This window comes from Pyrus communis, chromosome 9 (genome assembly GCF_041283825.1).
Source record: "Pyrus communis isolate YQ-2024b chromosome 9, ASM4128382v1, whole genome shotgun sequence".
NCBI lineage: Eukaryota > Viridiplantae > Streptophyta > Magnoliopsida > Rosales > Rosaceae > Pyrus > Pyrus communis.
Window position 1 is genome coordinate 14,614,740 of NC_142573.1, and position 26,021 is coordinate 14,640,760.

The 26,021-nt window shown below is 38.1% G+C and overlaps 4 protein-coding genes across 4 annotated transcripts; 3 read left to right on the top strand and 1 right to left on the bottom strand.

The window, feature by feature from the left end:
- The first annotated feature begins 4,069 nt into the window (after positions 1–4,069).
- Positions 4,070–7,134, top strand: LOC137738744 (uncharacterized). Its single transcript, XM_068478220.2, has 9 exons — positions 4,070–4,290; positions 4,737–4,813; positions 5,117–5,345; positions 5,476–5,630; positions 5,757–5,802; positions 5,895–5,986; positions 6,159–6,255; positions 6,478–6,534; positions 6,719–7,134. The coding sequence occupies exons 1-9, from the start codon at positions 4,117–4,119 to the stop codon at positions 6,842–6,844; spliced, it is 1,053 nt and encodes a 350-aa protein (XP_068334321.2). The 5' UTR covers positions 4,070–4,116; the 3' UTR covers positions 6,845–7,134.
- A 435-nt stretch (positions 7,135–7,569) lies between these two features.
- On the top strand, positions 7,570–9,830 carry LOC137741156 (uncharacterized). Its single transcript, XM_068480961.2, has 4 exons — positions 7,570–7,756; positions 8,657–8,745; positions 8,923–9,020; positions 9,576–9,830. Exons 1-4 carry the CDS (start codon positions 7,747–7,749, stop codon positions 9,673–9,675), a joined length of 297 nt encoding a protein of 98 aa, XP_068337062.1. The 5' UTR covers positions 7,570–7,746; the 3' UTR covers positions 9,676–9,830.
- A 403-nt stretch (positions 9,831–10,233) lies between these two features.
- On the top strand, positions 10,234–14,427 carry LOC137741024 (uncharacterized). Its single transcript, XM_088699915.1, has 11 exons — positions 10,234–10,492; positions 11,247–11,664; positions 11,926–12,020; positions 12,167–12,325; positions 12,506–12,842; positions 12,997–13,115; positions 13,188–13,260; positions 13,334–13,557; positions 13,655–13,709; positions 13,813–13,983; positions 14,225–14,427. Exons 1-11 carry the CDS (start codon positions 10,446–10,448, stop codon positions 14,408–14,410), a joined length of 1,884 nt encoding a protein of 627 aa, XP_088556041.1. The 5' UTR covers positions 10,234–10,445; the 3' UTR covers positions 14,411–14,427.
- Positions 14,428–15,656: 1,229 nt separating this feature from the next.
- LOC137739525 (protein MODIFIED TRANSPORT TO THE VACUOLE 1-like) lies at positions 15,657–20,298 on the bottom strand. Its single transcript, XM_068479120.2, has 5 exons — positions 19,700–20,298; positions 18,472–19,218; positions 18,033–18,188; positions 16,447–17,421; positions 15,657–16,200 (listed from the first exon to the last, which is right to left on the bottom strand). Exons 1-5 carry the CDS (start codon positions 19,904–19,906, stop codon positions 16,159–16,161), a joined length of 2,127 nt encoding a protein of 708 aa, XP_068335221.2. The 5' UTR covers positions 19,907–20,298; the 3' UTR covers positions 15,657–16,158.
- Positions 20,299–26,021: the final 5,723 nt, after the last annotated feature.

Here is a 26,021-nt window from a genome sequence, read left to right on the forward strand (position 1 = left end):
ATATTGGATATGATTCTCCTTCAATCATTCGTTACTTAGAACCTTTGACAGGCGATCTGTTTACCTCTCATTTTTCCGATTGTCATTTCTATGAGATTATCTTCCCGTTGTTAGGGAAGATAAGAACGACGATAATTATTGTGGACAACTCCTTCTTTGTCTCATTTAGATCCCAGCATCGCTCGGTCTGAAATTGAAGTGCAGCGCATATTAGATCTCCAGAGCTTAGCTTAGAGCATGCCAGATGTTTTCACGGATCTAGCACAAGTGACAAGATCACACATTCTAGGTACGAATGTCCTTGCAAAGATAAATGTACCAAATGTATGATGGACTTCCCTCCTCGAAGCCCGGGACGCCACTTTGGCCAATCCATATACATTAGCGACTAGTCAATCCTCTGTCTCTACACAAAAGCATGGCAGACCACTTAGTTCAAAGGATTCACAGCCCCGGAAGAGGAAACCCACGACACAGGCTTTTCCTGAGCCCACCGTGAATCTGATTATGAAAGCGTCCTTAAAGAGACGAATCTACCTCTCGAGAATCGAGAGATTTCAGACCATTATGCTAGCTTAGATGATGTTTGGTGTAGAAATGAGATGATCATTAACGATGCATTAGCATATACAGTAGCTACTGTGATCATGTTGAGTGATGACATTGAACCTTGTTCTGTTAATAAATGTCAATATAAAACTGATTGGTCAAATTAGAAACAAGCAATCCAACTCGAACTCGATTCGCTTATGAAACATAAGGTGTTTGGACCTGTAGCTCTTACTTCTCCATATGTGAAGCCCGTTGGCTACAAGTTGGTTTTCATTCGGAAACGTAATAAGGATAACGAAATTGCACATTACAAAGCTTGTCTTGTTGTGCAAGGCTTTTTACAACGCCTTGGGATTGACTATGACAAAACTTATTCACCCGTTATAGATGTAATTACTTTTCGCTACTTTATCAGTTTGGTAGTTTCCGAAAAATTGAGTATGCAGCTAATGAACGTAGTTACTGCGTATCTCTATGGGGATCTTGATACAGAAATTTATATGAATGTTCCCGAAGGACTTACATTGACTGGATCAAATATTTCCAAACCCCGAAACACACTCTCAATTCGGCTAAGGTTTTCACTCTACAATTTGAAGCAATCCAGAAGAATGTGGTATAACCTTTTGAGTGGGTATTTGACTAGTCAGGGATATGTGAACAACGAACTATGCCCTTACGTGTTTTAAGAAGTCACATTCCGGTTTTACAATTGTTGCAGTTTATGTCGACGACATGAACCTTATCAGAACTCGTGAATAGCTCGAGAGAACTGACGTGCACCTAAAGTCGGAATTTGAGATGAAAGATCTAGGAAAGACTCAATACTATCTCGGTCTTGAGAAAGAGCACCATTCAGATGGAATCTTAGTACATCAGTCGAACTATACCCAGAAAGTGTTGTGCCGCTTTAACAAGGATAAAGTGAAGTCTTCGAGTACTTTTATGTTCGTTCGATCACTAGATGCAAAACGATATCCCTTTCATCCGAAAGAGGATGATGAAGAGATTTTGGAGCCTAAAGTTCCTTATCTAAGTGCAATAGGCGCTTTATTGTACTTAGCTCAATGCACTAGACTCGACATCTCCTTCACTGTTAATCTTTTAGCAAGATACAGTAATGCACCGACACGCAGACATTGGACTAGTGTTAAATACATCTTCCATTACCTTAAGGGTATTGCGGATCTGGGCTTGTTTTATCCTTACGAATCCTTAAGTGATGTCGCACCCCCTTATCTCGAGTCGATTCTCGCCTTGTTGGTTATGCCAACACAAGTTACTTATCTGACCTGCATAAGTCGCGTTCTCAAACGGGTTATGTCTTTACCATTGAAGGCACTGCAATCTCTTAGAGGTTAACTAAACAGACCTTATTTGCCATTTCATCTAACCATGCTGAAATTCTCGCCTTACACGAAGCAACTCGGGAATGCTTCTGGTTGAGAGCAGTTGTGGGCTATATTCGAAGCTCCTGTGATCTTTACCTTGTCCTTGACATTCTGATGACGATTTATAAAGATAAAACAGCATGCATCGAATAACTTAAGAAGGGTTACATCAAAGGAGATAACACTAAGCACATTGCGCTGAAGTTCTTCTTCTCACATCAACAGCAAAAGCATTAGAAGATTGAAGTCACACAAATCCGTTCACAAGACAATCTGGTTGACCTCTTCACCAAATCACTACCAAATGCGATGTTACAAGTTTGTTCAAGGAATATAGGTCTGCGTAAATTTTCTGAATTGTAACATTGTTAGTTCTCTTTGGAATTATGTCAAACTCAGGGGGAGTATTCTGAAGTATACTTGCTTGTTCTTAATGTCATCTTTTTCCCTACGATTAGGAGCATTTTTCCCTTTGAGTTTTTGCTATCTAACGAGGTTTTGATAAGGAACCCACCTTGGGTTGATCATATCGCTGATGACGTCCTGTAGATGTTTCATTTGCATTTTCTCACACATTTTTCCTTATACTATTGGTTTTGTTCCTACTTGGGTTTTACCATAGCCATTGGGTTTTTTGTGAGACTTAGTTCCATATGCAAGTTGCTACTTTACTTTGAGACTAGCGTGTTCCCAGAATCAGTGCCGATGAGTCGACTTCCTCAACTTTACATGATGTCGGATCTACTTGAATATTTATACACTCAAGGGGGAGTGCTATAAACTTTGTATTTAAGTGTGATTGTGTAAATCCTAGATTAGATTTGATTTTAGTTATTATTCCCTATTAGGACTTGTATTCCTTGGAGGAGAAGGATTCTTCTCTCCCTTATTACTATAAATAAAGGCACTGTGTAGATAGGGAGTAACACATCGTCTACACAATCTTACAAAAACATCTCTCTCTATACTGCCAGACCTCTTTCTTCCTGTCAGATAAAATAAGTTACAACAATATATGAGATTTAACTAAAACCACCTAACATTGGCGAATATGGGACAGATTATATTGATATCAATGGAGTAGGATTATAAGAGAATAATTTTATTTTTGAGTTTGTTCAACTAATGCTTACGTAAAATGACCAAACTAAATTAAATCTCATATAATCCAATACATATGGCAAACCATCTTTTACTCGTAAGAGCTTGTTGGAAGCAATCAATATAGTCAACATCAGTTGCGCATCTACTTGCATAGTAGTTGACCATATACAGTTTATCATATTTACGAGTTGCTAAATGCTACGACAAGTCCCTCACAAATTATACATCTTACAATCATTTTCGTTTGTCAGACTGTTAATCAGAATCATTCTGATATAAATTATATTTTGCATGGCGGAATTTAATCGGCATTAATCAAACAACATATATGTTATATACAAGATGTTTAATGAAAATAGTCGTTAATTCCTTTGTTTGTTTGAAGTGCCATGGGACCATGCAGGCTAGGGTAGGCTCCTTCTAAAATCCTCAACGTCCCTTAAAAATAGTAACAGAAGATTTTGATGGGGCACAAAATTTGGTTTTGGTGGATTTAGTTGATCCCAATAATTAGGCCTACTAATGAGGAGACTTTTGAGGGAGTGGGTTTGTTGTATGACTCTATGAACTACGAGAGGATCACCAACTTCATTTTCCTTCATTAGGGCTCATCACCTTTACATTCTTACTAATAAATCTTCTTCCACTTTACTCCACTAATCTAAAAACAAATTATAGGCGTCATAGGCCGATTTGTTAAGGCAGGATCAAATTAATTTAAGCTTTTCTAATTCCTCTAATTACACAAAAAAAGAGGCGAAAACTAAAAAATAATTCTCAAAAAGGGGTACATTTATCATTCATCTCAAAACAAAATGATCTCAGACATTTTTATTTGATATTTTCGCTGAAGATGTAAACTTATATATACGTACATAAATTGTGGCCTAAAGTACATAAATTCCCAATTTTTGTTTATTTTAAAAAAAAATAGTATTAAAATACAAACACCAAAAAAAGGCACCTTTCTGAAGGTGTCAGCAAAAGCGGATGTATAAAAGGCACAGAATCGGAGGGAGCGAAAACATAACGGAAAAACGAAAAATAAAATTCAAGCTTTGTGATTTTCATGATTAAGATCCCGATTCGCAGAATGGCCGAATTGGAGAGCGTCGGAGAGTATCGTATCGGACTCGACGAGTCGTATCGGTATCTCCCGTCGGTCTACTTAGCCTTCTTGACTATCTGGTTCGTCTCGGCCTGCTCCTGGACCTTCAACACCTACAAAAACCGCCATCTCCAGGTCCCTTTTTCCTCCATATCCATTCCCATTGTTTTTTAAATGTAATGTGAATTTGTTTTCTGGGTTATTTTATCTGGCAATGTTGGTAATTTGAATGTATAATTTGGGTTTTAGGAGAATATTTGAACGTGTTTTCTACTGTGCTCTGTTTGGTCTAAAAAATAAATAAACAATCACATTTCAAAATTTATTTCACGTTGTTTGTGAAAGACGTTTAATTTATCTCAATGGGTGAGTTTCCAGGCAACAAAACAATGGGTATTTCTATTTTTCTATTTGGCAATCGGTTTCAGTGTTTCTCTTTCTTCTGTTTGGTTGCTGAGAAATTTTTGTGTATGATCATGAAGAGAAGCAGGTACTTATATATGTGTATATCTATACTTATTTATTCGTTTGTTTGTATTTGTTATAACTGTTGTGTTTCCTTTGTTGTTCAACTAGAGCAGACGAATAATTTGCAATGGACGCTCGCATCTGTTCCGTTGATTAAAGCCTTGCAACTCACATTGTCTTTCCTCTTTTGGTAAGTTCTTTTATCTTTAGGAAATGGAATGTAGATTCTGTTCATTGTAAGGGGATTCAAACAATCAATCGAAGAATTCCGCAACTCTTCATAATCTCAGAACCTAAAATGATGTTACTTATTTGTCGACGCTTAAATTTCTGAGGCCAATTTATTAGAGAGCTCTATAGGAAATTGTACGTCTCATATGCTTTTGTTACGTGTATTGGTGAGGAAGTCGAGCACATTTGGTCTTCTTTGTCATGAATATTCTACCGCTGTTTCCTCGATCAAACATACTAATTTTGAAGAATCACATTTTAGGTATTCGTGTTTTCATCTTCAAATATGCTCCCTGTGGATGTCATTTGGGGTGTATGTTACCGGAGTGATATTTCAGACAGCTTCTTTTGTGTCCTTTTTACTCATCTCTCATGGTTACTGCATTATGTGTGAGCGTCTTTCAGTGACTGAGCGGCGTACTACTGCTTCCCTTGGCTGTTTCATTTACTTGACTCTTGTCGGATACAGGGCTTCTGTACCTTATTTCTCTGTAAGTTTCTTTCTTTGACTAGCTAAAAAGCATTACAGTGGTAAATAGGCAGGAACTATTACCTTTCTTTTTAAAAGTTTTTAGTTACTTAACCCGTGCGTACTAATTTTCAGTTACTGCCTTGATTCAGGTCTTGCTGCTGCTTAACTATTTCATCTCATTCTATGTGATATTTCACCATATATCGCAAAATCTTTTAGTATTGCGCCACCAGTTAAGCTTCATAGATGACGAGAATGTTCGTGCAATGCATGATGCAGTCTATACGAAGTACATCATGTTCAAGTATGTGTTTCACATTTTTACGTTCATTCTCTCATTTTATAACCTTGTTCTAACATACGGTGACCTTAAAAGAGATGACATCACATTTTTGAACCTCATATGCTGTATATTCTGATGTCGATGCAGAAAGTTTCAAGGTGCAATGCAGATAGTAGCCATGGCAGAGACTGTGGTATGGTATATCCTGACTTTATTGATTATAATTGCATATACAAACAGCAATATATAGACAGTAGTTGAGAGAACTAACATTCTGGTTCTCAGATATACATTAACATGGACGACTCATCAGAAAATTACTGGATTCGCTTGTTAGTTCGAGAATGGGCACAGTTCTGCATCTTTGTTTACATCGGGTATGTTTACCTTCTTGGTTCTGTGAATGTTCCTTTCACGGGAACAGACATGGTTATGGATTTTTATTGGATTCATTAAAATAGCTAAGTTCATCATACAAGAAGACCTTTGCTTTTACTTCGTTCGCCTTCCCCCTGGTTGTTGTTGTAACTCCACGACTGTATCTTGCAGGTGGACTTTCAGGTCAAGGGACTTGGCACCGCGATTTTCTATTATGCCGGCACTGAAATCTAAAGGGGAACTAGTGGTGCCTCCCATTTATAGCATCGTAAGTTATTTTCCGTAATTGCACACTGCGTAAAATTAATGTTGAAGAATTTGTGTCAACATATGCATACTGTCCCTCTAAAAAAGTTACGGTTTGCTCCGACACCCATGGTTCAGAAATTAGTATCCAATGAGGAAGGAAACAAGAAACTAAGAAGTAGAAGTAGAATTTCCATATTTACTTTCCCCTCTTTTCTGACATGCCCTACTCGTGCCAATGCAGGAAATGGATGCAGAAACTTTCAGAGATTTCACTAAGCATGAATGGCACATCGGACTGGTGAGCAATAGGAGCACAAACTAATTTTACACAACAGCCGATGCCTGTTAATTCTTCGTATAAGGGCCTTAGTTTTCTGGAAACTTGCTCGTCCCCGATCAGTCTTATTTGAAATCATACTTTACGCATTACAAACGTGTTCATTGATCAAATCATCTAACTAAAAATGTTTGAACTACTGCAGCCAACTTCACCTTCTTGTGCCCAAAGCACTAAGGATTCTGTCTTGGTAATAATTCAGCATCCTCACGCACATAGAACGACTGCAGCCGGAGAATCCTCTCAAAGCCAAGACCAGAAGCCAGTGTAGCACTTCACCGTTTCGACTACAGATGCCATAACTGCTTCCTTGACATGCAAGTAACTGATAGAGTAGTTCAAACTGTTCAAACATCAGCTCCTTGTCGCTTTAGCTGTGTTTGTTGGTGATTTGAGGCAACAGCTATTTTGTGTAGAAAAGTCTGATTGGAAGGGGGGCAGCAGCCAACGTATACTTGTAAATAAATACAACCAACGAATCAAAAATTGTATAAATCGGCCAAAAATTAGAAAACAAATTGTATCTTGTTTACTCTTTCATTCATTTCTATTGCCTTGCTATTTGTATGCTTTCCCTCCTTGTGAGGAGGATTAGATTTTGGCAATTTTGAGACGTGCCAAGTCACTACTCATCCTGATTAATGTGGGGTTGGACGTGACACAAACCCGGTATATATTATGTCGTGGTTGGAGGAGACTTTTAAAATGTCATTGTTTATATATCATGTGATGAGAGAGATAGACACATGATTGTATACAACTGGTGATATGACATATTTACTATCATTATTTTTTTATTTTACATTTTTTTACATTTTAGTTGCTTATGTGGATCCTTTATGTTACAAATTTTATTTTTTTGGTAATCTTTATTTATGTTGATTTTCCTTCTGTTTTTGTTTATTGGTCGAATTATGTTGCTATTTTATTCCAAACGACTTGTCGTTTTTTATTTTAAACGACAACTCGCAGTTCTCTTTCTCCATCTTCAAGACTTCAACCCTCTGCGGCTCTGTAAATCTCTTAGACGCTAGCACTGTAACACAGAGAGACCAAAGAGAGAGTGGTTGATTGGGTTCGTTTGAGAAATGGTTCAAAATCCATCTCTGTTTGCGTAACATCCCTTTTCGACTCTACCACCAAGATTGGAATTTTCACCCTCCAGCTTTCGCAATGAGTGCAGGTTCTCTCTCTCTCTCTCTCTAAAATTGATATTTACTGGCTGTGATTAGATTATTGAAAGATAATGGAAAACCCAGTTGGAAGATTTGATTTTGATTATTATGTTTTGGCTGGAAGTGATAATTAATAGGAATTTGTTGAAACTTGTATGAATGCAGAAAAAAAAAGAGAGGGTCTCTTTAATGATTTAGTTGGACATTGTTTGTGTTTAACTGATTGCCCTTTTGGGAAATGAACACATTAATGCCATATCATGTTTGGTTATTTGACTTCAAGGATGCCGGTGAAATTAGCTCTTCTTAGGCCAAAGTTGTGGCACATTTTAAATGTTCTAACCGATGGCTTTTCGAGTTTTCGTATTATGAAGTTGTGAAATTTGAGTATGATGGGTTTGGATTGATACTTTATGATTGTATTTTAACGTAAAAGTAGCTTCTTTTTGCCTGAAACCGAAAAAAATGTGTTGCCCAACTCAAATGTTGTTAGTTCTTTGGAATTTTAGTTGAGTATAACTATAAACTTATAGGATCCCCAAGAGTTTGAGGTAAAGATTCTAAGGTGATGGAGTGACAGTAAACGAAATGGTGGATGAGGAGTCGAGTATAAACCTAAAACCTCTCATTATTGCTACTAATTATTGTTTATGATTTGATAGTTGTGGTGCTTTGTTGAACCCACCCTGTGAATAAGATCGTAGTATCATACTTAATGTGCTTGTGCTGACAGTTCCCCTGCGATGTTAGAATTGGCCTTTTGCCTGCATGACGTTCAGTGTTATTTGTATATAAAGAGAGATGAAAATCTTGGTCACCCCTAACCACGAATAGATACCATCATCCTTGCAGTAATATATATGTATCTCTATCTCATTTTTGTTTAAAAGGGTTATTATTTCTTGTAGGTGGTGCTTTTGGTGGTAATAGAGGGTTGAGCCCAGTTCCTCCGGAGAAAGGTGTCTTCCCTTTGGATCATATGCATTTGTGTGACCTGGTAACGTCACTTTATTCCATTAATGAACATTATTTTTCAAATTTGTTCTCTGTAGAATCAAGTTTGTCAAAAGTTGGAAATGATGGAGGGGGTTCAGTATGGTGGCTAAATGTGAAACTTTTTTTATTTCGTTTCTTTGTGGTGCTGGAAGTTCTTAGTTCCTTGGCTTTATTACAGGAGAAAAAAGAATACCTCAGTTGCCTCAAAACTTCAGGCCACCAATCTGAAAAATGTAGGCTCTTCTCTAAAAAGTACCTGGAATGCCGAATGGAAAAGTGAGTATTTTTGTTTTGTATAAAACGTGCTGCTTTGATCTGGAATTTGTTAAGAATGCGACTTTCTTCTGCATATGATTCAAAACCAAAACAATTAACAACTGCATGGCTCTGAAAAGCTTGTAGTATAGCGATGTATGTCGGATGAAGATAGCATAAAGTACTAATTTCCATGCGTATAAGCTCTTCTCGTCTTTCCCTCACTTCTGGCCGTAGATTTGTGCTGTTATAGGTTTGTTCGCGAATGTAAAATGAAATCATTTGTATTTGGAGGAACCATAAATTCAATTTGGCAGATTTAGCTGTCCTATTTCAAGGATGAAATCGTTTTGGGTGTTTAAATATGATGATGGTCTTGAATTAAAATCCGAGGAGAAGAATTTAGTGGTAATTGAAAATTGGCCGAAATATTATGAAATATGTCACTTATCCTTTTCTCTCATTTGTGTCATAGCCATTTGAACCCTCATTCCTTATAATTTTCGTTCTTTTGTTTTGACGCACAGATTTGTTATGAAATATTGATTACAGTGACCTTATGTACACATCTTGCAGGAACTTGATGGCAAAACAAGACATGTCAGAACTTGGATTTGTTAAGGAAGGTAACTCGGACGCTTCTGGAGAGAAGGTTTCCGAGCGGATTGCTAATTAGATCGGATGATAACTTTTGAGACTATAGTAGTTGGGAGAGTTTTACTGATAGGGCTAATACGATCGACACTGAATTTTGGTCGTGGAAGAACTACTTGTAAAGGATCGAAAACCATTAGTGTTTTGGTTTCTTCAAGAGATGTTAATGATTGTTTACCCTAGCCTTGCAGTCGGGTTTCCCAAAAAAAATGGTGAAGGGGAAAGACTTCCGTGCGACGAGCATATCATTTTAAGTCAATCACGCAGTGTTCATAGATGATGCTGGTACGACAACTTAATCATGTAAAAATACATTCATGCGATAAGCAAGTACGTAATTAATTTGAAACACCGTCAATAGTAATTTGACTTCGGTGTCATTGTTTTCACATTAGGATTGAATTTTTTCTTTTTTCAACAAAATGATATTACCTACCCTAGTGGTGGGAGAGTGTACTAAATCTTACAAAGATCTAGCAGTAAAGTGGTCTAAATTTGTTTTTGGCAAAAATCGAACCTAAAACCTGTTACTTACTGCGGTTGCAAAAGTAGGTGGCTCAATAGACTTTGTTCTTGAGGACAAGAGCATTGCAGAAACAAGAGTCCAAAACCTTTAAAAAAACAGAACGGCTGGCGGGAGATAAACACTATGACAGAGAAAACATAAAATATTTCTTGGGTGTTTCTGCTCTCTCTCTCTCTCTATGCCTCGATGGCCACGCTGCAGAAAGCCTCTGTTTTTATGAAATACATGGATCCATTTTGCTTCCCTTTTCTCTGTTTCGGATTTCCATGGCTCTCCGTTTGTCTCCCCTCGAACCTCACCTCTTTTACCATTCGTAAGCTCTCTCTCTCTCACAGATGCACACTATATTTTTAAGACCTTCTTAATAATCCATGATTTATTTTAGTGGATTTATTGCTTTTAAAATTCCGTTATCTGGGTGTAATTAGAAATTTGATTATCTGGGTTATTGATGGCTCAGGCTCATAGTTTAGATTAATTGGATGTAGCTCTCAGCTTCTGCTAGTTATATTCTTATCCAGATTCTGTATCCAAAATGGGGGTTTCAAGTTCTCTTCTTTACATACTTCAAATTGCTTTGAAATTATAAAAACAATAGTGCTTGTTTAGAATTGGTCCAAATTCTGTGAAGTTGATAGCTTTGGTTCAATTTCACTTCTTTTCGTATATAGGCGAAACACACACTAGAGAAGAAGAAGACTCAAACGATATCACAAATTATGTAGTAGCAGCATTGGGATCTTAACTGTCATGGAATAAGAATTGGAATCATTTCGATTCTTGACTTCCATGCGTTTACTAAAATATGGGAATTGGAATCATTCCAATTTTGTAACTTTGCCGATATTCACTAAGATATTTGGAATCCTCAGGTTCTCTTAAATCCGTTATCCAATAGCTGAAATTCAAGAATCAGAACAACTTAGGAGAGGGGAGGGACGAGGGAAGAGAGGGGGGGGGGGGGGGGGGGGGAGGGGGGGGGGGTGGTGTGTGGTAGTGGTGATAGTTGATACCATTTGCACTCCTTCAATCATAAATTCTGATAGCAACTTCACTTCTTGGGACAGAAGAAGATCTGTAAGATCAGAAAACCGACAAAGGGCGATTGTGAATGTGCATAAGCCTTCAAGGTGCAGCACAAATGAACAAGGAATCTATGGCTTTTCGACGAAAAATCACTTGCTCGATTTATTGGTTAGGTGTTACAATTCGTCGAGGTGGTCTTCATCTTGGACCTCATCATCGACAGCGTGTACAGCTTATTCTGGTCAAACAACTTGTGTGAATGGTGCCTCAGTGGCTAGAACTTGTAATCATGAAAACGAATTTAATCGGGTCAATTGCCTTGAATGGGTATTGCATGAATCGGCTAGGAGCTTCTCTGTTGCAGTTGAGTCACTTGAATTGCCAGGAAGTGGTCCAAAGCTTGCAATGGCATGGTCTGGGAAGGATGTCCATCAATGGCATAAACGGATTTCTTATCAGGTATAACATATGTTCTGCTTTCCTCAAAGCATGTTCCAAACATTTTCTAACTTTAGAACAAATTGTTTTGGCTGTTGAATTGTGTTAACATCATTGGTGCCCATAGTTGAAGGTGCTTTTGCATTTTTCAGCATCTCTATTATTTATTTTGGTCACTGAATTGAGCAAGATGTAAACTTTCTCAAGTTAGATGAAATCCTTGTTACGTTACTAGTTGGTACAAATGAAGTTTATAATTGACTACCATGGCTGGCCGTGCAGGTTGCAGTTTACGCTTTGTTGAAAACAGCAATTGAAGTAGAAATTTTGCTTTCCAGTGAATGTCACAGCAGCGACTCTTCTCCAGTTAGTGACATGTAAGTTTTCTTTCTGTTAAAGCCTTAATATTTTGAATTAACGTCGGTTGTTTGAATTAGCTAAAGTATTACTATGCCTTTTCCATCTTGGATGCAAATATTTGAATTTCTAAACATTGCTTAATTCAGTATTTTATCTTTTTCAGCTTGACCCGAAAGATTGATTTGATTGGCGAATACATTGAGAGTCAAATGAACATGGGGCACTCAGAATTAGTAGAATGGTTTAGAGTGGTGGAACTGCCGCGTATGGCAGGATTTTTCATTCCCTTGTTGAGGAAGTGGTCTATGGAATATGCAGGAAGGTTTGCTCAAATAACTTTGGCCTCCTAACCTAATATATGAAGCGTCTTGTGTTATCATTTGACTCAAAAATCAGTACATATATGTTTCAATATATGACGGATTCTTGTGCACTAGTTTATGCATATGCAGTGACATTAACCAGTAATTAAGCATGTAGCCCTAAACAAAGAAATCTACAGTGGTGTTGCAGGGATGGTTGTGGCTATAAGCTGCTGTGCTGCAGTGGCTAAATTGGGTAACGGTCGTGTTAAGTGCCCTTATTTTTCATTTTCAATTGAAGATGTAATGGTAGAGCTCATGGATCACTCACACAGTCTTGTGTCAGTGGAAAGATTACATAACTTAGCTACCGAGGCAGGATTTGAAGTGGATTTCCTGTCTCATTTTGGTAGAAAGGTTCTGCTGAGCAACAAAAGTGAAGAGGTAGAATTTTGGATTGGGTTGGCTCATAAAAAACTCTCAACGGCTTTCAGCAAAGAAAGTGTGATCCCAGGCAAGCAGAATTTTCATGACAAGGTCAATTTTATAATTCATGATGTTCTTTCTCAGAGTCCAGGGTCTCAGATGCATTACTCTATTGCTAATTCGGCCTTTTTTTTTATTTCTATTTTATTTTATATTACTTGCCTGGAACTTTTAATTATTGCTTGTTTTTATAAAGTTTTGACAGGTTCAGGCGGATATTTTGGCTACCTTAGGACTTTTTGCATATCTTGGGAGAAGGACTAGATTATTCTTGTCAAGAATGGGCATAAAGGATCTTGATGAGCTAGTTAAGGACTTCCTCAGGTAAACAACTTCACAGTAATGATTTAATCCAAAAGTACCGAGGACATAAGAGGTTAAATTGTTTGTCTGCAGCTACTTGGAGTGTGGTAGCCTTTTCATTCACCCAGAGTTTTCTTCCGTAGCAGTTTATCAACACTTCATGGAGGTCTGTTCCCAACTTTCTTTTGTTGCAAGTGAAAAGCGCAAATCTTGCTAATCTGAGAAGTTTAAGTTTACAGGTGGTGACTGATGAAATTGCATGGCTTGATTTCTACGCTGCATGTCCTCCAAAAAGAAGTCAAGAGAGACAAAAAAGTAAACTGCATGCCATCCAGGCAGAGAAGGAGATTGCTCTATCTGCTGTGTTTACTGTATGCTATGATGTTTTCTCGGGATTTGCTCACTTCAGTCGTTCAACTCAACAGTCCTTAGACACTCATTTGCTAGACTTCTTGCTCCACAGGTAAAACATTCCCATCTTTTGTCGTTGAGGATTGCTTCCGTAAGTTTTCTATTTGCTAAAGTGGTCAATAAGGTTTTCAAAAACATTAATTTTTCAGCCAGAGCTTGCTAACTGTTTGTTTGGAAGACTACTGGGCTGCTTATGATAAATCAAGATATTATCTCTCTGCTGGGTTGTTACGTTTTATTTTCCAGCTACTGAGAGGAAGGAGATAAATGTGCTTGTTTTTCGTTCTCATTTTTCCTTTCTTCAAGCAGTGAGTTACTAAAGGTCACAGAACCTGGTGCTCGTCGAGCATCATTTGTAGGATCTATAGTTGCATCCAAGTTATCGGTAACAATGGAGGCACAACAAGAGCCAAGTACCTTAACAACATCAGAAGATTGTCAAAATTATGAGCCTGAACGCAGGCTTAACCTCAGAAAGGTATTTACTTTCACAAAACAACTACTACTGTAATCTTACTAAAATAATCAAATGAAATAAATAAATTAAGAATAAAAGGGCTTCATTTATAATGATAATTTTACCAGAGGCTATTAATCTCGGAGAAATATAAGTTAATTGAGCAAAAATGTTGCATGGTCTCTAGACTCTCTACTTGGTTTGAACCGTTGCATATAGTCTAACTGTTTATTACATTGTTGTGACCGTTTGTTTCTTTAAGTGGAAGGATTCCCCCTTTCCCGGGGCGGAATCTATAAGCTCCATGGAGGAGGGTAGTGCCAAGAGATCAAAATATCATCAGCGAAGTTTAGTTAAGATGTATAGCAACAAGCTGGTATCTGCAAGCTCCGTAAGTCTAATAATCCCCTGCTTCTTAGAGATGGATGTATATTCTATGTCTTGCTGAATACATGTTTAACTCGATGCTAAACAATTGCGCGGCCACAAGGTTACAAGGAGGGAAGGAAATAAGTTAAAAAGAACGCTAAACGACATAGCTTCACTTGTACCAGTAACAATTCTCATGTTACTTCCCGTAAGCAATAATTTGACCGTCTTTTCTTTCATAAGATTGCCTAGTATTTTCATTTACTTGCACGATATAGATTTACCAAAAGAAAAAAAAACATCGATGGAATAGCTGCTACTTAAAACTATTGGTTGCATTCACCGCAGTTGCATTTCGAGCTAGCTCATGCTGTTCTCTGTGATGTGTTCATATGCTTGCGACTGTACTCTATTTACGTTTTGTAGACGAGAATCAGATTTTATCCCAGGCGATTAGTAAGCGAATTATACAGAAGTTAACCGTTTTCTTCCTTTTCTGTGACAAGGTATCTGCCGTAGGTCATGCTGCCATGCTAGCAGCAATCAACAAGTACATGCCGGGCCTGGTAACTTAAACTTACCTCTGCAGTTGATGCATCTTTCTTCTAAAGAAAAGTGTATTTTGTAATTTATTATCGTAGTTTTTATGTGTCTCGATTTGGCGAAATCATTCGTTGATTTACCGCACGTAGATCCCGTCGTCATATTCTTCGGAGCGGCTGGATGTTGTGAAACAACTAAAGAGAAGCAAGAAGATGGAAGTAATTAGGAGATGGAACAACCTTGAAGATCCATCCTCTAGAATAACCTAGGTTATTGCTTGTCACTTCAACCCGAGTCGGAATAAACTGTCCTATAATATGAAACTAGTGTTTGTAAATAGTTAAAAACGAATAAATATCACGAATTAATGTGACGTGACGTATAATCGCATGCCTCGATAAGGTATGCAAACATAAATAACTTTTGAAATGCATTACGAACTTTCGAAACAGAACCCATGACAACAATTTTGCTTAGCCGCTCAGGCATGTGTGTTAGAGAGCAAAGGCACCAAGGAGTTGAGGGAAAAGGGTGGGAGGAGATTTTCGTTCATAGAATTGGGAAGGGCTTGGGGTTGTTGCCGTAGGTATCTTTAGGGTCAATTTCGGTAGGGTAGTGAAAGACACGAATAGACACGAAACGGAGAGAAAACTCATCCTTTACGCGTTTCTATTCTGATACGAGGAACTCGATCATCGTCGTGACAATAACAAGCATATATGTGAGTTGTAAAAACTCGAATTGACAATCGTTCGCGTGGGAGTGTAACTGTTAGATCGATAAAGATAAACAGTCGAATGTTCTATTATTGGTTTACAATGACCAAATCAAATATGCATGTAGCACAATTTATTTTCTGAGAGAAAAATAAATAAACAGAAAAAAAAAAAAAAACCAAAAAAACAGGAGAGAAGAAAGAAGGGGGGCTAAAGAGGCACTCTACAAATTCATTACAAGAGGAAGGGCTGGGAAAATCTTCGCCTGCATTACATTACATACTTGTAAAACTAGCAAAGCTAACTACACAACATTCATTCTCTTCAATCTCCAATACCGAAAACGAGCACAAATATGTTCTTTACTCTTTTCATCCCGGTTCCGAGATGATTTGGTTTTTATCCCTTTGAATTGATTTTATCATGGAAACGTCTCAGCAATATATGCAAATTTCATTCTTTTCACAACAAAATATTAGCTTTGTTGTTCTAAGAGATGGACCTGCTTTGTAATTGCTATCGGAGTGCTGCAGGGTGGTCCTTGGTCTTGAAACACAAGATGACAGCCTTAAACTACCCTCTTTGGATCACGGGCTGCAGCAATATGGTCCTGCAAAACAATCCGTAAGATAAAGGATTCAACAACTTAATACTAGCAAAAAATACAAGACAGAAATTTTTCTTGTTTCTCTTTCTGGATATCTGATCCATACAGGTTTAGGTGTCATCAGCCTTCAATACATCATCCATATGTTCTATACAGGTTCAAAGTTGATATAACCATGCAAAATCGGAATGAAGGAAACATTAATCAATGAAACTGCGTAAGACATCAGCTTTCGGAAATCAAACTTACTGAGATAAAATCAAATGCTTTGGTATCCTCTTTCTTTGAACTGTTCACCACCGCACCGGGAGCTGGATTTGGTTGATTTGCATGGAAAATATCCGGAAGTGCAGAAGCATATCCTCCATTTGTTCCAGCAACATTACTTAAATTCATATTTTGCGCACTGAGGTTTCCAAAGTGTTGAAGGCCAGACATTGTCGCTAGGAATTGCTGCTGAGCAAGAAGATTTCCCATGGCACCATAATTTATTGGCTGAGAAGGAAAGGCTGGATTGAACATAACTCCAGGAGGTATATTGTAAGGCATACCACCAGGAGGTAACACTGCATTTCCATTCGGCAGGGCTGTTTGAGAATTAAGAATGCCACTCCAATCATTGCTGGAGGCCTGACGGCTGGGATGACTAGTTGAATCCGACAAAAGTTCGGATAGTTGTCCAGGAGGGGTTCCTTTCTGCTCCATCTTTGGGACATTTTTATCAATGGATAAACCACCCATTAAATTGCTTAAATCATTTTTATGATCTTGTTCCTGCAGAAGTTCAGAATTGGGCCCAAATATATCAAACATTTCAGTTCCACTTTTCTCTTCTGCCACGAAATTCTCATGAGGATCTAGTTTATTATCAATGGTAAGCCCAGAGAAGAGATCATCTGCTGGTTCTTTACTGTCATTAGTGTGAAACGAGACATCTGCAAAAGGGTCATCATCATTTTTTAGTTCACTGGTGCTTCCGGCAGTCCCTGGGCCATCTCCAAATAAATCATCAATTAGTTGGGGTGCTGGTGCTGTTAAGTTTGTGATGACTTGATCACTTGGGTTGTCAGTTGCAGCATTGGTCACGTGGTAATCATAATCATCTAAATCAACGGTGTCTATAAGGTCAGGCATCTGAACAAAAGTAGCAGTCTGAGACTTCACAGTCTGTTCTGAATTACTTGTCACACTGCCTGTTTGTTCTCCACCCAAGAGGCTTAAAACCTGCTCATTACGAGAACAGTGTCTATTCAGCTGCATGACCTACTGTATCTTTTCAAGGAAAAAAGTGTGCGCGCACACAGTTTGAATGCATATTTCTTGATGAATTTGTGCTTGATGACATGAAATGTAATTTCTTAGAGAGGTTACATTTTCCTAACATTATAAAGCATGATTTCATCAAGATATATACATTCAGATTATGTAATACGAAAGAATAAGAAGAATCAAATCTAGAAAAAGTCACGATGGGCAAGTACAGATTCTTTTCCACATTCCCTTCATGACAATCACGTAACAATGTATTACTTTTGTTAGTCCTCTTTTAATTCTTCGTTCAATATGAAATAGCCAAGAACTATGACAAAAAGAAAAAAAAATCCTTTGATCCTACTATGGCAAAGAATGTGATGCTCCCAAGTTCTTTTTACATTTAAAATCAATTCTAGACTTGAGCAGCAATGACTGCCTGGAAATGACGTGGAAGAGTTGAAGTGTTGATTAAGCAAACAGAAACAATCACTACTTGTTCATCACCAATATACGTATTTTAAGAAACAAATAAATGGATGAATCTCACATATATTCTTAAGTATGAGGAAATAAATGAATACCTTGTTAGCCTTTTCCCTCAAAGAAGCTTGGGGAGAGTCAGAACATCTCACTACAAGATCTCTGTTGTCAATAAAATATGATTCTATGATTGCAAAATGCTCATCATCCTTTCTCCTCAAAATTGACTCAAGAACACAAATAGCTTTCATGCGTACCTGACACACAAATAATCGCATAAAAGAAAGTTAGACAAAGAAATAGATCTATAAATACAACAAAAATTCCACCCAATTTTTTTCTTAACCAATACTGATTGAACAATTAATCTTATTACAATGAAAATACAATAAAAATAAACAATTCGTTCATCTTTTGATAAAATTCTTATAATCAAGAATAATATAATTCTTACGAATGTTCAAGTGTTCAATTATTTGGCAATTTTGCATATAAGTATGTGGAAGAATTTTCGCTAACACATTAGTATGAGCAACTTGCCTGCCACAATGGAGATTGTAGTTTTACATCTAGGGCATGACTCAAAGCTACAGCATCCAACTTCTTTGCCTCCGTAAGGAAAATCTGAATAGCATCTCGAGTGGGTTGTAAACGTACACCACCTGACGTCACAATGGTCTCCAACAATATCTCCTCGCAAGTTTTACTCTCTCTGTAATTTGAACTGGAATCTCCATTGGTTATTGCAGTCTTGGTTACCCTTGAATCCTCATTCCATGGTCCACTAGTCACATTCTTTGACAACCCAAAACTACTTTGAGCCTCATTGCGATATTGAGCAGGTTCATATCTATCAGCCTGCTCGCTTTCAATGGTCAAAGATCTATGAAGATTAGGACTCTTGTAGTTTCCATTGTCATTCTTTTTAAATGAGTGACTCTGGGTGAAATTACTAAGTCCCTGCTTGATAGATGCACTTCCAAGACCAACAACCTCACTAATGAAAGACTTTTTTTCATCTGATGACATCTCAAAGTTTGTATTCCCAAAACCTTGTATTCTTCTGTTAAGATCATCTGCAGGTGCTGCATTACTTTCCTCTTGAAAGATAGCAGAAATAGCCTCATGAGCAGTATCCCGCACAGCCTTATTAAGTGCATCTCCTTTCAAAGGATCCGGGTGTCCCTTATAGTGAAATAACTGGCGCACTGCAACTGAATTTCTTTGCATTTCCCTCCTGAACTCCAAACCAGACTTTCCCACGGCATACTTTATTAATCTCAGAGCCTGCAGAACATTTGGGCATAATAATCACAATTCTAAGTAAATTCTCGAAAAAATATCCTGACATTCGTCAAGTCTCACTTCTATATGCCTCTGTTATAGAAACCAAACCACTGCAATCTACATAGAATTAGTGCCAAGCCTCTCTCTCATAAAGAAAACTTATAAACACACTATTACACTTCTCCACTTCGATCACACCATTGATGAATGGAAGCCATTACTACTATCAAAGTTATCGAATCAAAAGTCACCATCTTAATCTTCAATTCTCAGTGTGTGTTGATAACAAACTATTAGCATCACCAAAGAATATACATTCAGGTTAAACCGAACACCCGATACACTTTTTTAGTATAGAATAAAATCAAATTAACCAATTAATCAACTTCTTACAAGCATTTTAACAGATACAAAAAAAATAAAATAAAAAACCATAATTTCGCAACAAAATTTTACTATATAAGAAGAATTATTTGTATACCTTCTGCTTAACAATTGGACTTTTATGGTCCAAACGCTTCAATACAAACTCAGAAACCTCCTTGACAATACTGACATGCGATGATCGCAAAAGCTGGCAAATCTCTTCCAATTTGTAAACAGGTGCGACCTTGTCTTCGTTGGAAGTCGCCCCATCGATCATCAGGGACCTCCAGTACGACTCCACAGCTCTTCGACTCGAATCCATGATTCCTAATTGGGCTCGAAAAGATCCGATCCAATCGAATCCCGATCAAATCCGAGTAAGGTGCGTCCTTGGATCGACGTTACACTCGAATTGGATCGCAGCCCCGGAGAAAACAGAAATTTGGGGTCAGATATGCATGAATTGGATTGGATTGGATTGAATCGGTAGACTGATGGATTGTTTAGATTGGCGTTGAGAAATCGAAGAATTGGATTTGATTTGGAACAGAATTAGGGTTTTAGAGAGAGATGTTGGAAGGTGATGTGGAAAATGGAGGAGGAAGGATAAGAAGAAAACAGCTAATTTTAGGAAAGCGGCGAGGAGTTACGAGGGGGAGACTGACTCGCCTCCACCTGTCCGCTTCTAACGTTGCGCAAATTTGATGCGCGCTATCGCTAATTGCTCCTAAAATTGGCACGCTCAATAGGGATGGGCAAACGGGCCCTGGACTTGCAGTCGGGGCGGGTCCAAGAGGTTCGAGGCGGATTAGAGATGGGTCCATACATTTTATATACAAAACGGGCGGGGCGGGTGGGACGAGGTGGGCGGGTTCAAATATTGAGGGCACAGGCCCCCAGCTTGGATCGTATCAATAGTTCAATTTTTTATTGATAAATCTTAACTGTCCACACTCATATTTTCCACACATATCACAAATCACAATTCACACTCTCTCAGTTCCTCTCTCTTTCTCTCTCTCTCTCTCCATAATTCACACACCGTCCACCATTCATTGTCGATTCCTTCCCTCATCGCCTCTCAACTCAACTAGAATCTGGGTTTGCTTCTCTGCCTGGTTGGGAATTGCTTCTCTATGGGATTTTGTAGATGTGAAACTCTTTCTGGATTTTATGCAAAATACTTTCTATGAGACATCTCCACAATTGATTCTTCCAAAGGAATGCTTTCTGGGTTTTATGTCAATTGTTTTATGCGAAATGCTTTCTGGGTTTTATGTCAATTGTTTTATGCGAAATGCTTTCTGGGTTTATGCAAATTTTTATCAATATCATAGTAGCAGTACAAATCAGCACTAAATTTAACGTACTACACTACATCTCCACCTAAATTAACTCGAAACCCCTCTTCTAGATCTATTATTTTCTTTATTCATCATGATTGTTAGATTATTTTTTTTAAGAGAGATTAGGCTATGCATATGAAACCCAACTAATTTTGAAGCTCAATCAGATTGTTTCTATTCTGCCTTGCCCCATTTTATTTTCAAACAAGGCCGATCTGATTCCTCTCATTTTAGGGCCAGCCTGGCATGGGCCCAGCCCTACGCACAAACACAAATACTCTCGCTGGACCTCATCATTGGTTTGCTAATAAGTATTAGGTTGAAGATTTTTTTTTTATTTTATTTATTTTTTTTTTTTTAATTTTTTTTTTTTTTTTTTTTGATAAAAGGTAAATTTCATTAGCAATACATAACAAAGGCCCATAAACACAACTAACACAAACAAAAGATGGGCTTCCAAAACAATTAGACAACCAAACCCGAATGTTGAGCCCGAAAAAGAAAAGCACATAACACTGTACAGATCAAACCTTAGCCGCTTGGTTTCCCTGCCACCGAAGCATGCCTCGACGACCATAAACCAGTTTCCCATCCAACGTCAGAAATGAAACCCAACTAAGCCCCAACAGTAAAAAAAGAAGTCGTCGTCCTCAATCAAACTCCACAAATAACCTATCCTCCACCATCAATGGTAGAAAATCAGGGAGGAAGTAAGTGGAACTACTGACAACAGTGCCTAAACCGACACATAGGTGAAAGGTGGTGGTGTGAACACCCAAGCTGAAACTCTACGCAACTTCCTATAAAGCCGTTGAATATGGAGGAACAAGATGGAGGCAAATTGGATCGAAAGTGAAATTGAGTGAGGCCGAACCCAAGTGGGAGAGAAAGAATAGGAAAAGAGTGAACGCATAGAGGGGGAAAGGCAGTGGAGTGAAGAAGAAAAAGGGAGATTGGAAAAAGGAAAATTTTTTATCAGGGCAAGGAACAGTTAAGGGCTAGGAAACAGAGAGGAAAAACCAAGAAAAAAAACAAAAGAAAAACCCAAGGAAAATGGGCTGCCACTAACCTAGGCCGAAGCTAAGGTCGACGGCTCTACTGGAAATTGGATTTGGAAGTACTTACACACAGTAAGAAAAGCTCTCTCACTCAGAGAGAAAAGATATTGTTGGTTTTTATATATTTTAGGCTCCATGTATTAGTCTTCAATATTTGGCTGTATAGACTCTATGTATGCCATGTCATCAAATTAATAGAAAATTTAAAGAATTTTGACGGGAAGTACTACATTGATGCGTAGTTGTGAAATTAAAGATGACATTAATCAATTTTCAAATTGAGGGATCAAATGAATAGGCTTCTAGTTTGTTCTGCCATCCTGCTCAATAAATCATTAGGATTCATTTTCAATAGAATCTTATGCATTCATAGGTTCTACCATTCCCACCACTTCTCGATTAGGTCAACTTCAGGGACCATTGTGATAAAAAAAAAAATTATTTTTATTTATTGATCATTTATGACTTTTAGGGTAATTTGGATGAGTGTGATGTCTATATACAAGAATCATGTAACGTGATTTGATTCGTATTACGTTATTGCCATATTGCCACGGTGGTGGGAGTTTGATAGATGTGAGTATAATATATTAAATGTGGTATCCATCTACTTATATATATATATATATATATATATATATAATTGGTTACCTTTTTTCTTTTTATCATTCTCTTAATTCTCAAATGTTCCTACCGACTAAGACTATAAGGGTATGTTTGTTTACCTTCACTAGCATTCATTGGACTGGACTGGACTAGACTAAATGATAGTGCAATCTGGTGTTTGTTATTTACACGGACAAGAGTTAATGAGACTAAAGGGGACTCGCCCCGACTGAACACCTCGCGAGTCGTTCTTAGTGAAAGCCCTCGATTTCGAGCGGACTTCTAATCCTGTTCTCTCTCGCAGATGATCCATCTGTCTTCTTCTCCTTCGCACCTTCCCCATCTCCCTTCCCCTTCACGACTTCGCACCCTTTACCTTGGGCCTTCACCTTCACCATCCTACCTAAAAGCTAAACCCAGATCTTTAACAAAAACTGATAAAGAGTCCACCGATTCCCTTCCCTTCTTCTTGTTCTAATTTCATTCTTTCTTTCTCTTAACAAAATTGCCATGGTTGTGGCTTTGAATCTCCTGAAGCAACTTTGACCATCGCACACCAGCTCCACAATCCTTCACTGCAATCTCAGCCCACAACTCTTGAGCATTTGCAGAGCAATCTCTGCCGTTCCGGCTCAACCGCTGCTAAACCTTGATTCTCATTCCCCATCATGTCTAAACCAGTACAAGCTCGTCAAGTCCACTGCCATTGCCAAAACCTAGTGAAAGCTTCTCTTTTTTAGCATACAATTTTCAATTTTTCAAATTGAATTTGATTTTGTTATGCTATAATTGTGAATTCATGACCAATGAGAAAGAAATTCATTACCAAATGAGTGAAATATTTTCATCTTTATGATTGTGAATTCAATCTTTTGATCAATGGGTATGTGTACAAAGGTGATTTAGAAAGTGCCCAAAAGGTGTTTGACGAAATATTAGCACTATCATAATGTTTTCAAGTAGGTGGGTAAATGTTTAATTACATTTAAGAACTAGTAGGTGCTACTTCTTTGCTGCTATAGCTCTCATTTACTCCAGTTAACTTGGGAATTTTGTTCTAATCCAAACTTGATAAATGACAGGAATAGATCAAAGAGATCCTAATTGATTGTGCATCTTTGATGTGAATTTTTTTTAAATCAAGTTCATCTAAGTCGAGGTGTCCCGTGTCCGTATAAGGATATATGTTATTTTGTGGTACTGGGATATTTTTGTTTTAGGAAATACAAGGCATCTCCTTTGTAGTTGTCCCATGATGATTCGTCTCAAATTATTATGCCTATTATGATACATGAAGCATTGATTGGTTCTTTTTGTTCTTTTACCTTGTGTATATTCATGACAGAGATTGATTCTTCAACTGAAAATTAATTGGTTTGGAAATGACTGAACATTCAACTACCAGATTTGTTAATTAATTTGCTAATTTGTAGTGCTCAGGCAATAACCTGTGGGAAGCCAATACTAAGATCTATTGTTCCTTCTCTTTGTACTTCTCACTTCCAAATGAATCGGAAGAATATCAGGAAGGCCTTGAAGAAGGTAGGCCTTAATAATACCTTATCAAGTAAGTTTGCTCCAATGTTCCATGTCGTAAAAGCAAAATGCATACGCTAAACCAAGCCAAACGAAGAACGGCACAAAGTGCAAAGGGAAAAAAAGTTGCAATTAAGGAAGAAAATACTGATTAAGCGAGCCTCCCTAGCCTGCAACTGCACAAATTTCACAGCATATTGTTGATTTGTAAAAATTGAAACAAAACCAGAATAAGCAAATGTGAATTCTGACTTCAATTTTGAAAGCAATCAGGTAGTTTAGCATTGCTTTGCAAGCTAGTAGTTTCTTATTTTGCTTTTCATTTTTCTTTTGATTTTGGGCTGTGAGGATGGTGTAATTCCTTCTAATGGATCTCTTCTTGCTCTTGACCCTACAATTTGATTCTACTCTTGAATCATGTATTTCTTTCGTTGGCTAAAATTTTGGTTTATATTTTTTATTATCACTCTTATCCAATAATTTTAATTATAATAATATGTTTAATAGAAAAGAAATTAAAATAAAACAATAATTTAGTCTCAGTCCGAGTAAACACTAATAAACTAGCGATAATACTATTTTCATTATCCTGCTTCTTAGTCCGACATTGCACCAAACGCTTCACTAAGTCAGTCCAGCTTAGTCTAGTCTAAACCAATATAAATTAGTTCCTGAAGCTAGTCCAGTCCGAAATAGTCCAGCGCAACAAACGCACCGTAAGAGTTTAATTATTATATTATTAGTGTCAAAATCAATTTTTGGCCGCACTGTGTGTAATAAACCGTCCTTGAATTTACGGAACAAAATGGCATTTTTGTAACTTCACTAAGATTAGGGTATTTATTTTGAAATGGGTTTGCTTTTAGGTCTTAAATGGTGAGCCGGGTAGGGGCCACTTACGTTTTGGTTGCCCGACCTCTCTCTTTCTTTGTCTGCCACGTGGCACAACCTCCCTCCCCCCAAATATCTCTCCTTTATTCTCTCCCCGTAAGGTCATCTCTTCCTCTCTCTCTCTCTCTCTATGTTCCATTTCTGTCTCTCTCCCTCTCTTTCTCTCAATTGATGCATCTTTTTGGTCCCCCGTGCACCACTCACCACCTTCACCCTTTAGCATTGCGAGCTCCACAAACCCTGGAGCAAGGGAAAAACACTCAAACCTCCCCGTGTCTCGTGGCACTGTGGTGCTGCCACTGTGCACCTCCTCCTCTGACTAACCCTCAATGTAGGTAAGCCCATAGAATCCCTTGGATAGTGTTTTCATGCGAGTTTAGGACGATTTTGAGTTCTTTTGGGGACGTTTGTGATAGAAAACTACTCAGGGAGACTTCCCCAGATTTCCGACAATAATGCCGTGAGTTCCAGGTCTTTCTCCAGCTAACTCTGGCCACTACTTAGGAAACCAAAGGTATAATCCTAATCTACTCTTGTTTGTCTTCAATTTGGTGGGTAGATCGTAGGTTATGGTAGAGAATCGAGGTTGACCAGAGCTTCTCGTCTCCGTGAGAACTGGGTCGACATGACTCGGTAGCCCAAAGTCCAAACCTATTAGCCCAAAGTCCAAACCCATTAACCCTAAAACTCAAACTAGGCCCTTGGGCCATGGAACCTGGCCCAAACTCTAGGCCTAGACCTAAATAGCCCAAGCTCAAAACCCAAAATTGAACCGGCCCAAACCCCGAACCCAGCTAGCGTATGGGTTCCCACACGGGCCTGCACATGGCACGTGTGGGCGTCTGTCTTGGCTAGCGTGTGGAGGCACGTGCGGCGACGTGTAGGGGTACCCGAGGTACCCCCTTATGTTTTTCGACGTCCTGAATCCATTTATGACATCTGTTTCTTGAAATCCAACCGTTTCTATATGGTTTTATTAATTGGTATGTGCTTAGGTGCA

Bases quoted from the DNA above. Each gene is read 5' to 3' on its own strand.
- LOC137741024 (XM_088699915.1), top strand. From the start codon at position 10,446: ATGGCTCTCCGTTTGTCTCCCCTCGAACCTCACCTCTTTTACCATTC. The intron at 10,493-11,246 runs GTAAGCTCTCTC...TTCTTGGGACAG, and splicing joins CCTCACCTCTTTTACCATTC to AAGAAGATCTGTAAGATCAG. The intron at 12,021-12,166 runs GTAAGTTTTCTT...TATCTTTTTCAG, and splicing joins TCTTCTCCAGTTAGTGACAT to CTTGACCCGAAAGATTGATT.
- LOC137739525 (XM_068479120.2), bottom strand. From the start codon at position 19,906: ATGGATTCGAGTCGAAGAGCTGTGGAGTCGTACTGGAGGTCCCTGATG. The intron at 18,189-18,471 runs GCAAGTTGCTCA...TTTGTGTGTCAG, and splicing joins TACAATCTCCATTGTGGCAG to GTACGCATGAAAGCTATTTG. The intron at 16,201-16,446 runs GTAAGTTTGATT...ATTGTTTTGCAG, and splicing joins AAGCATTTGATTTTATCTCA to GACCATATTGCTGCAGCCCG.
- LOC137741156 (XM_068480961.2), top strand. The intron at 8,746-8,922 runs GTAACGTCACTT...GCTTTATTACAG, and splicing joins ATATGCATTTGTGTGACCTG to GAGAAAAAAGAATACCTCAG. The intron at 9,021-9,575 runs GTGAGTATTTTT...CACATCTTGCAG, and splicing joins CTGGAATGCCGAATGGAAAA to GAACTTGATGGCAAAACAAG.
- LOC137738744 (XM_068478220.2), top strand. From the start codon at position 4,117: ATGATTAAGATCCCGATTCGCAGAATGGCCGAATTGGAGAGCGTCGGA. The intron at 5,631-5,756 runs GTATGTGTTTCA...ATGTCGATGCAG, and splicing joins ACGAAGTACATCATGTTCAA to AAAGTTTCAAGGTGCAATGC. The intron at 6,256-6,477 runs GTAAGTTATTTT...GTGCCAATGCAG, and splicing joins TGCCTCCCATTTATAGCATC to GAAATGGATGCAGAAACTTT.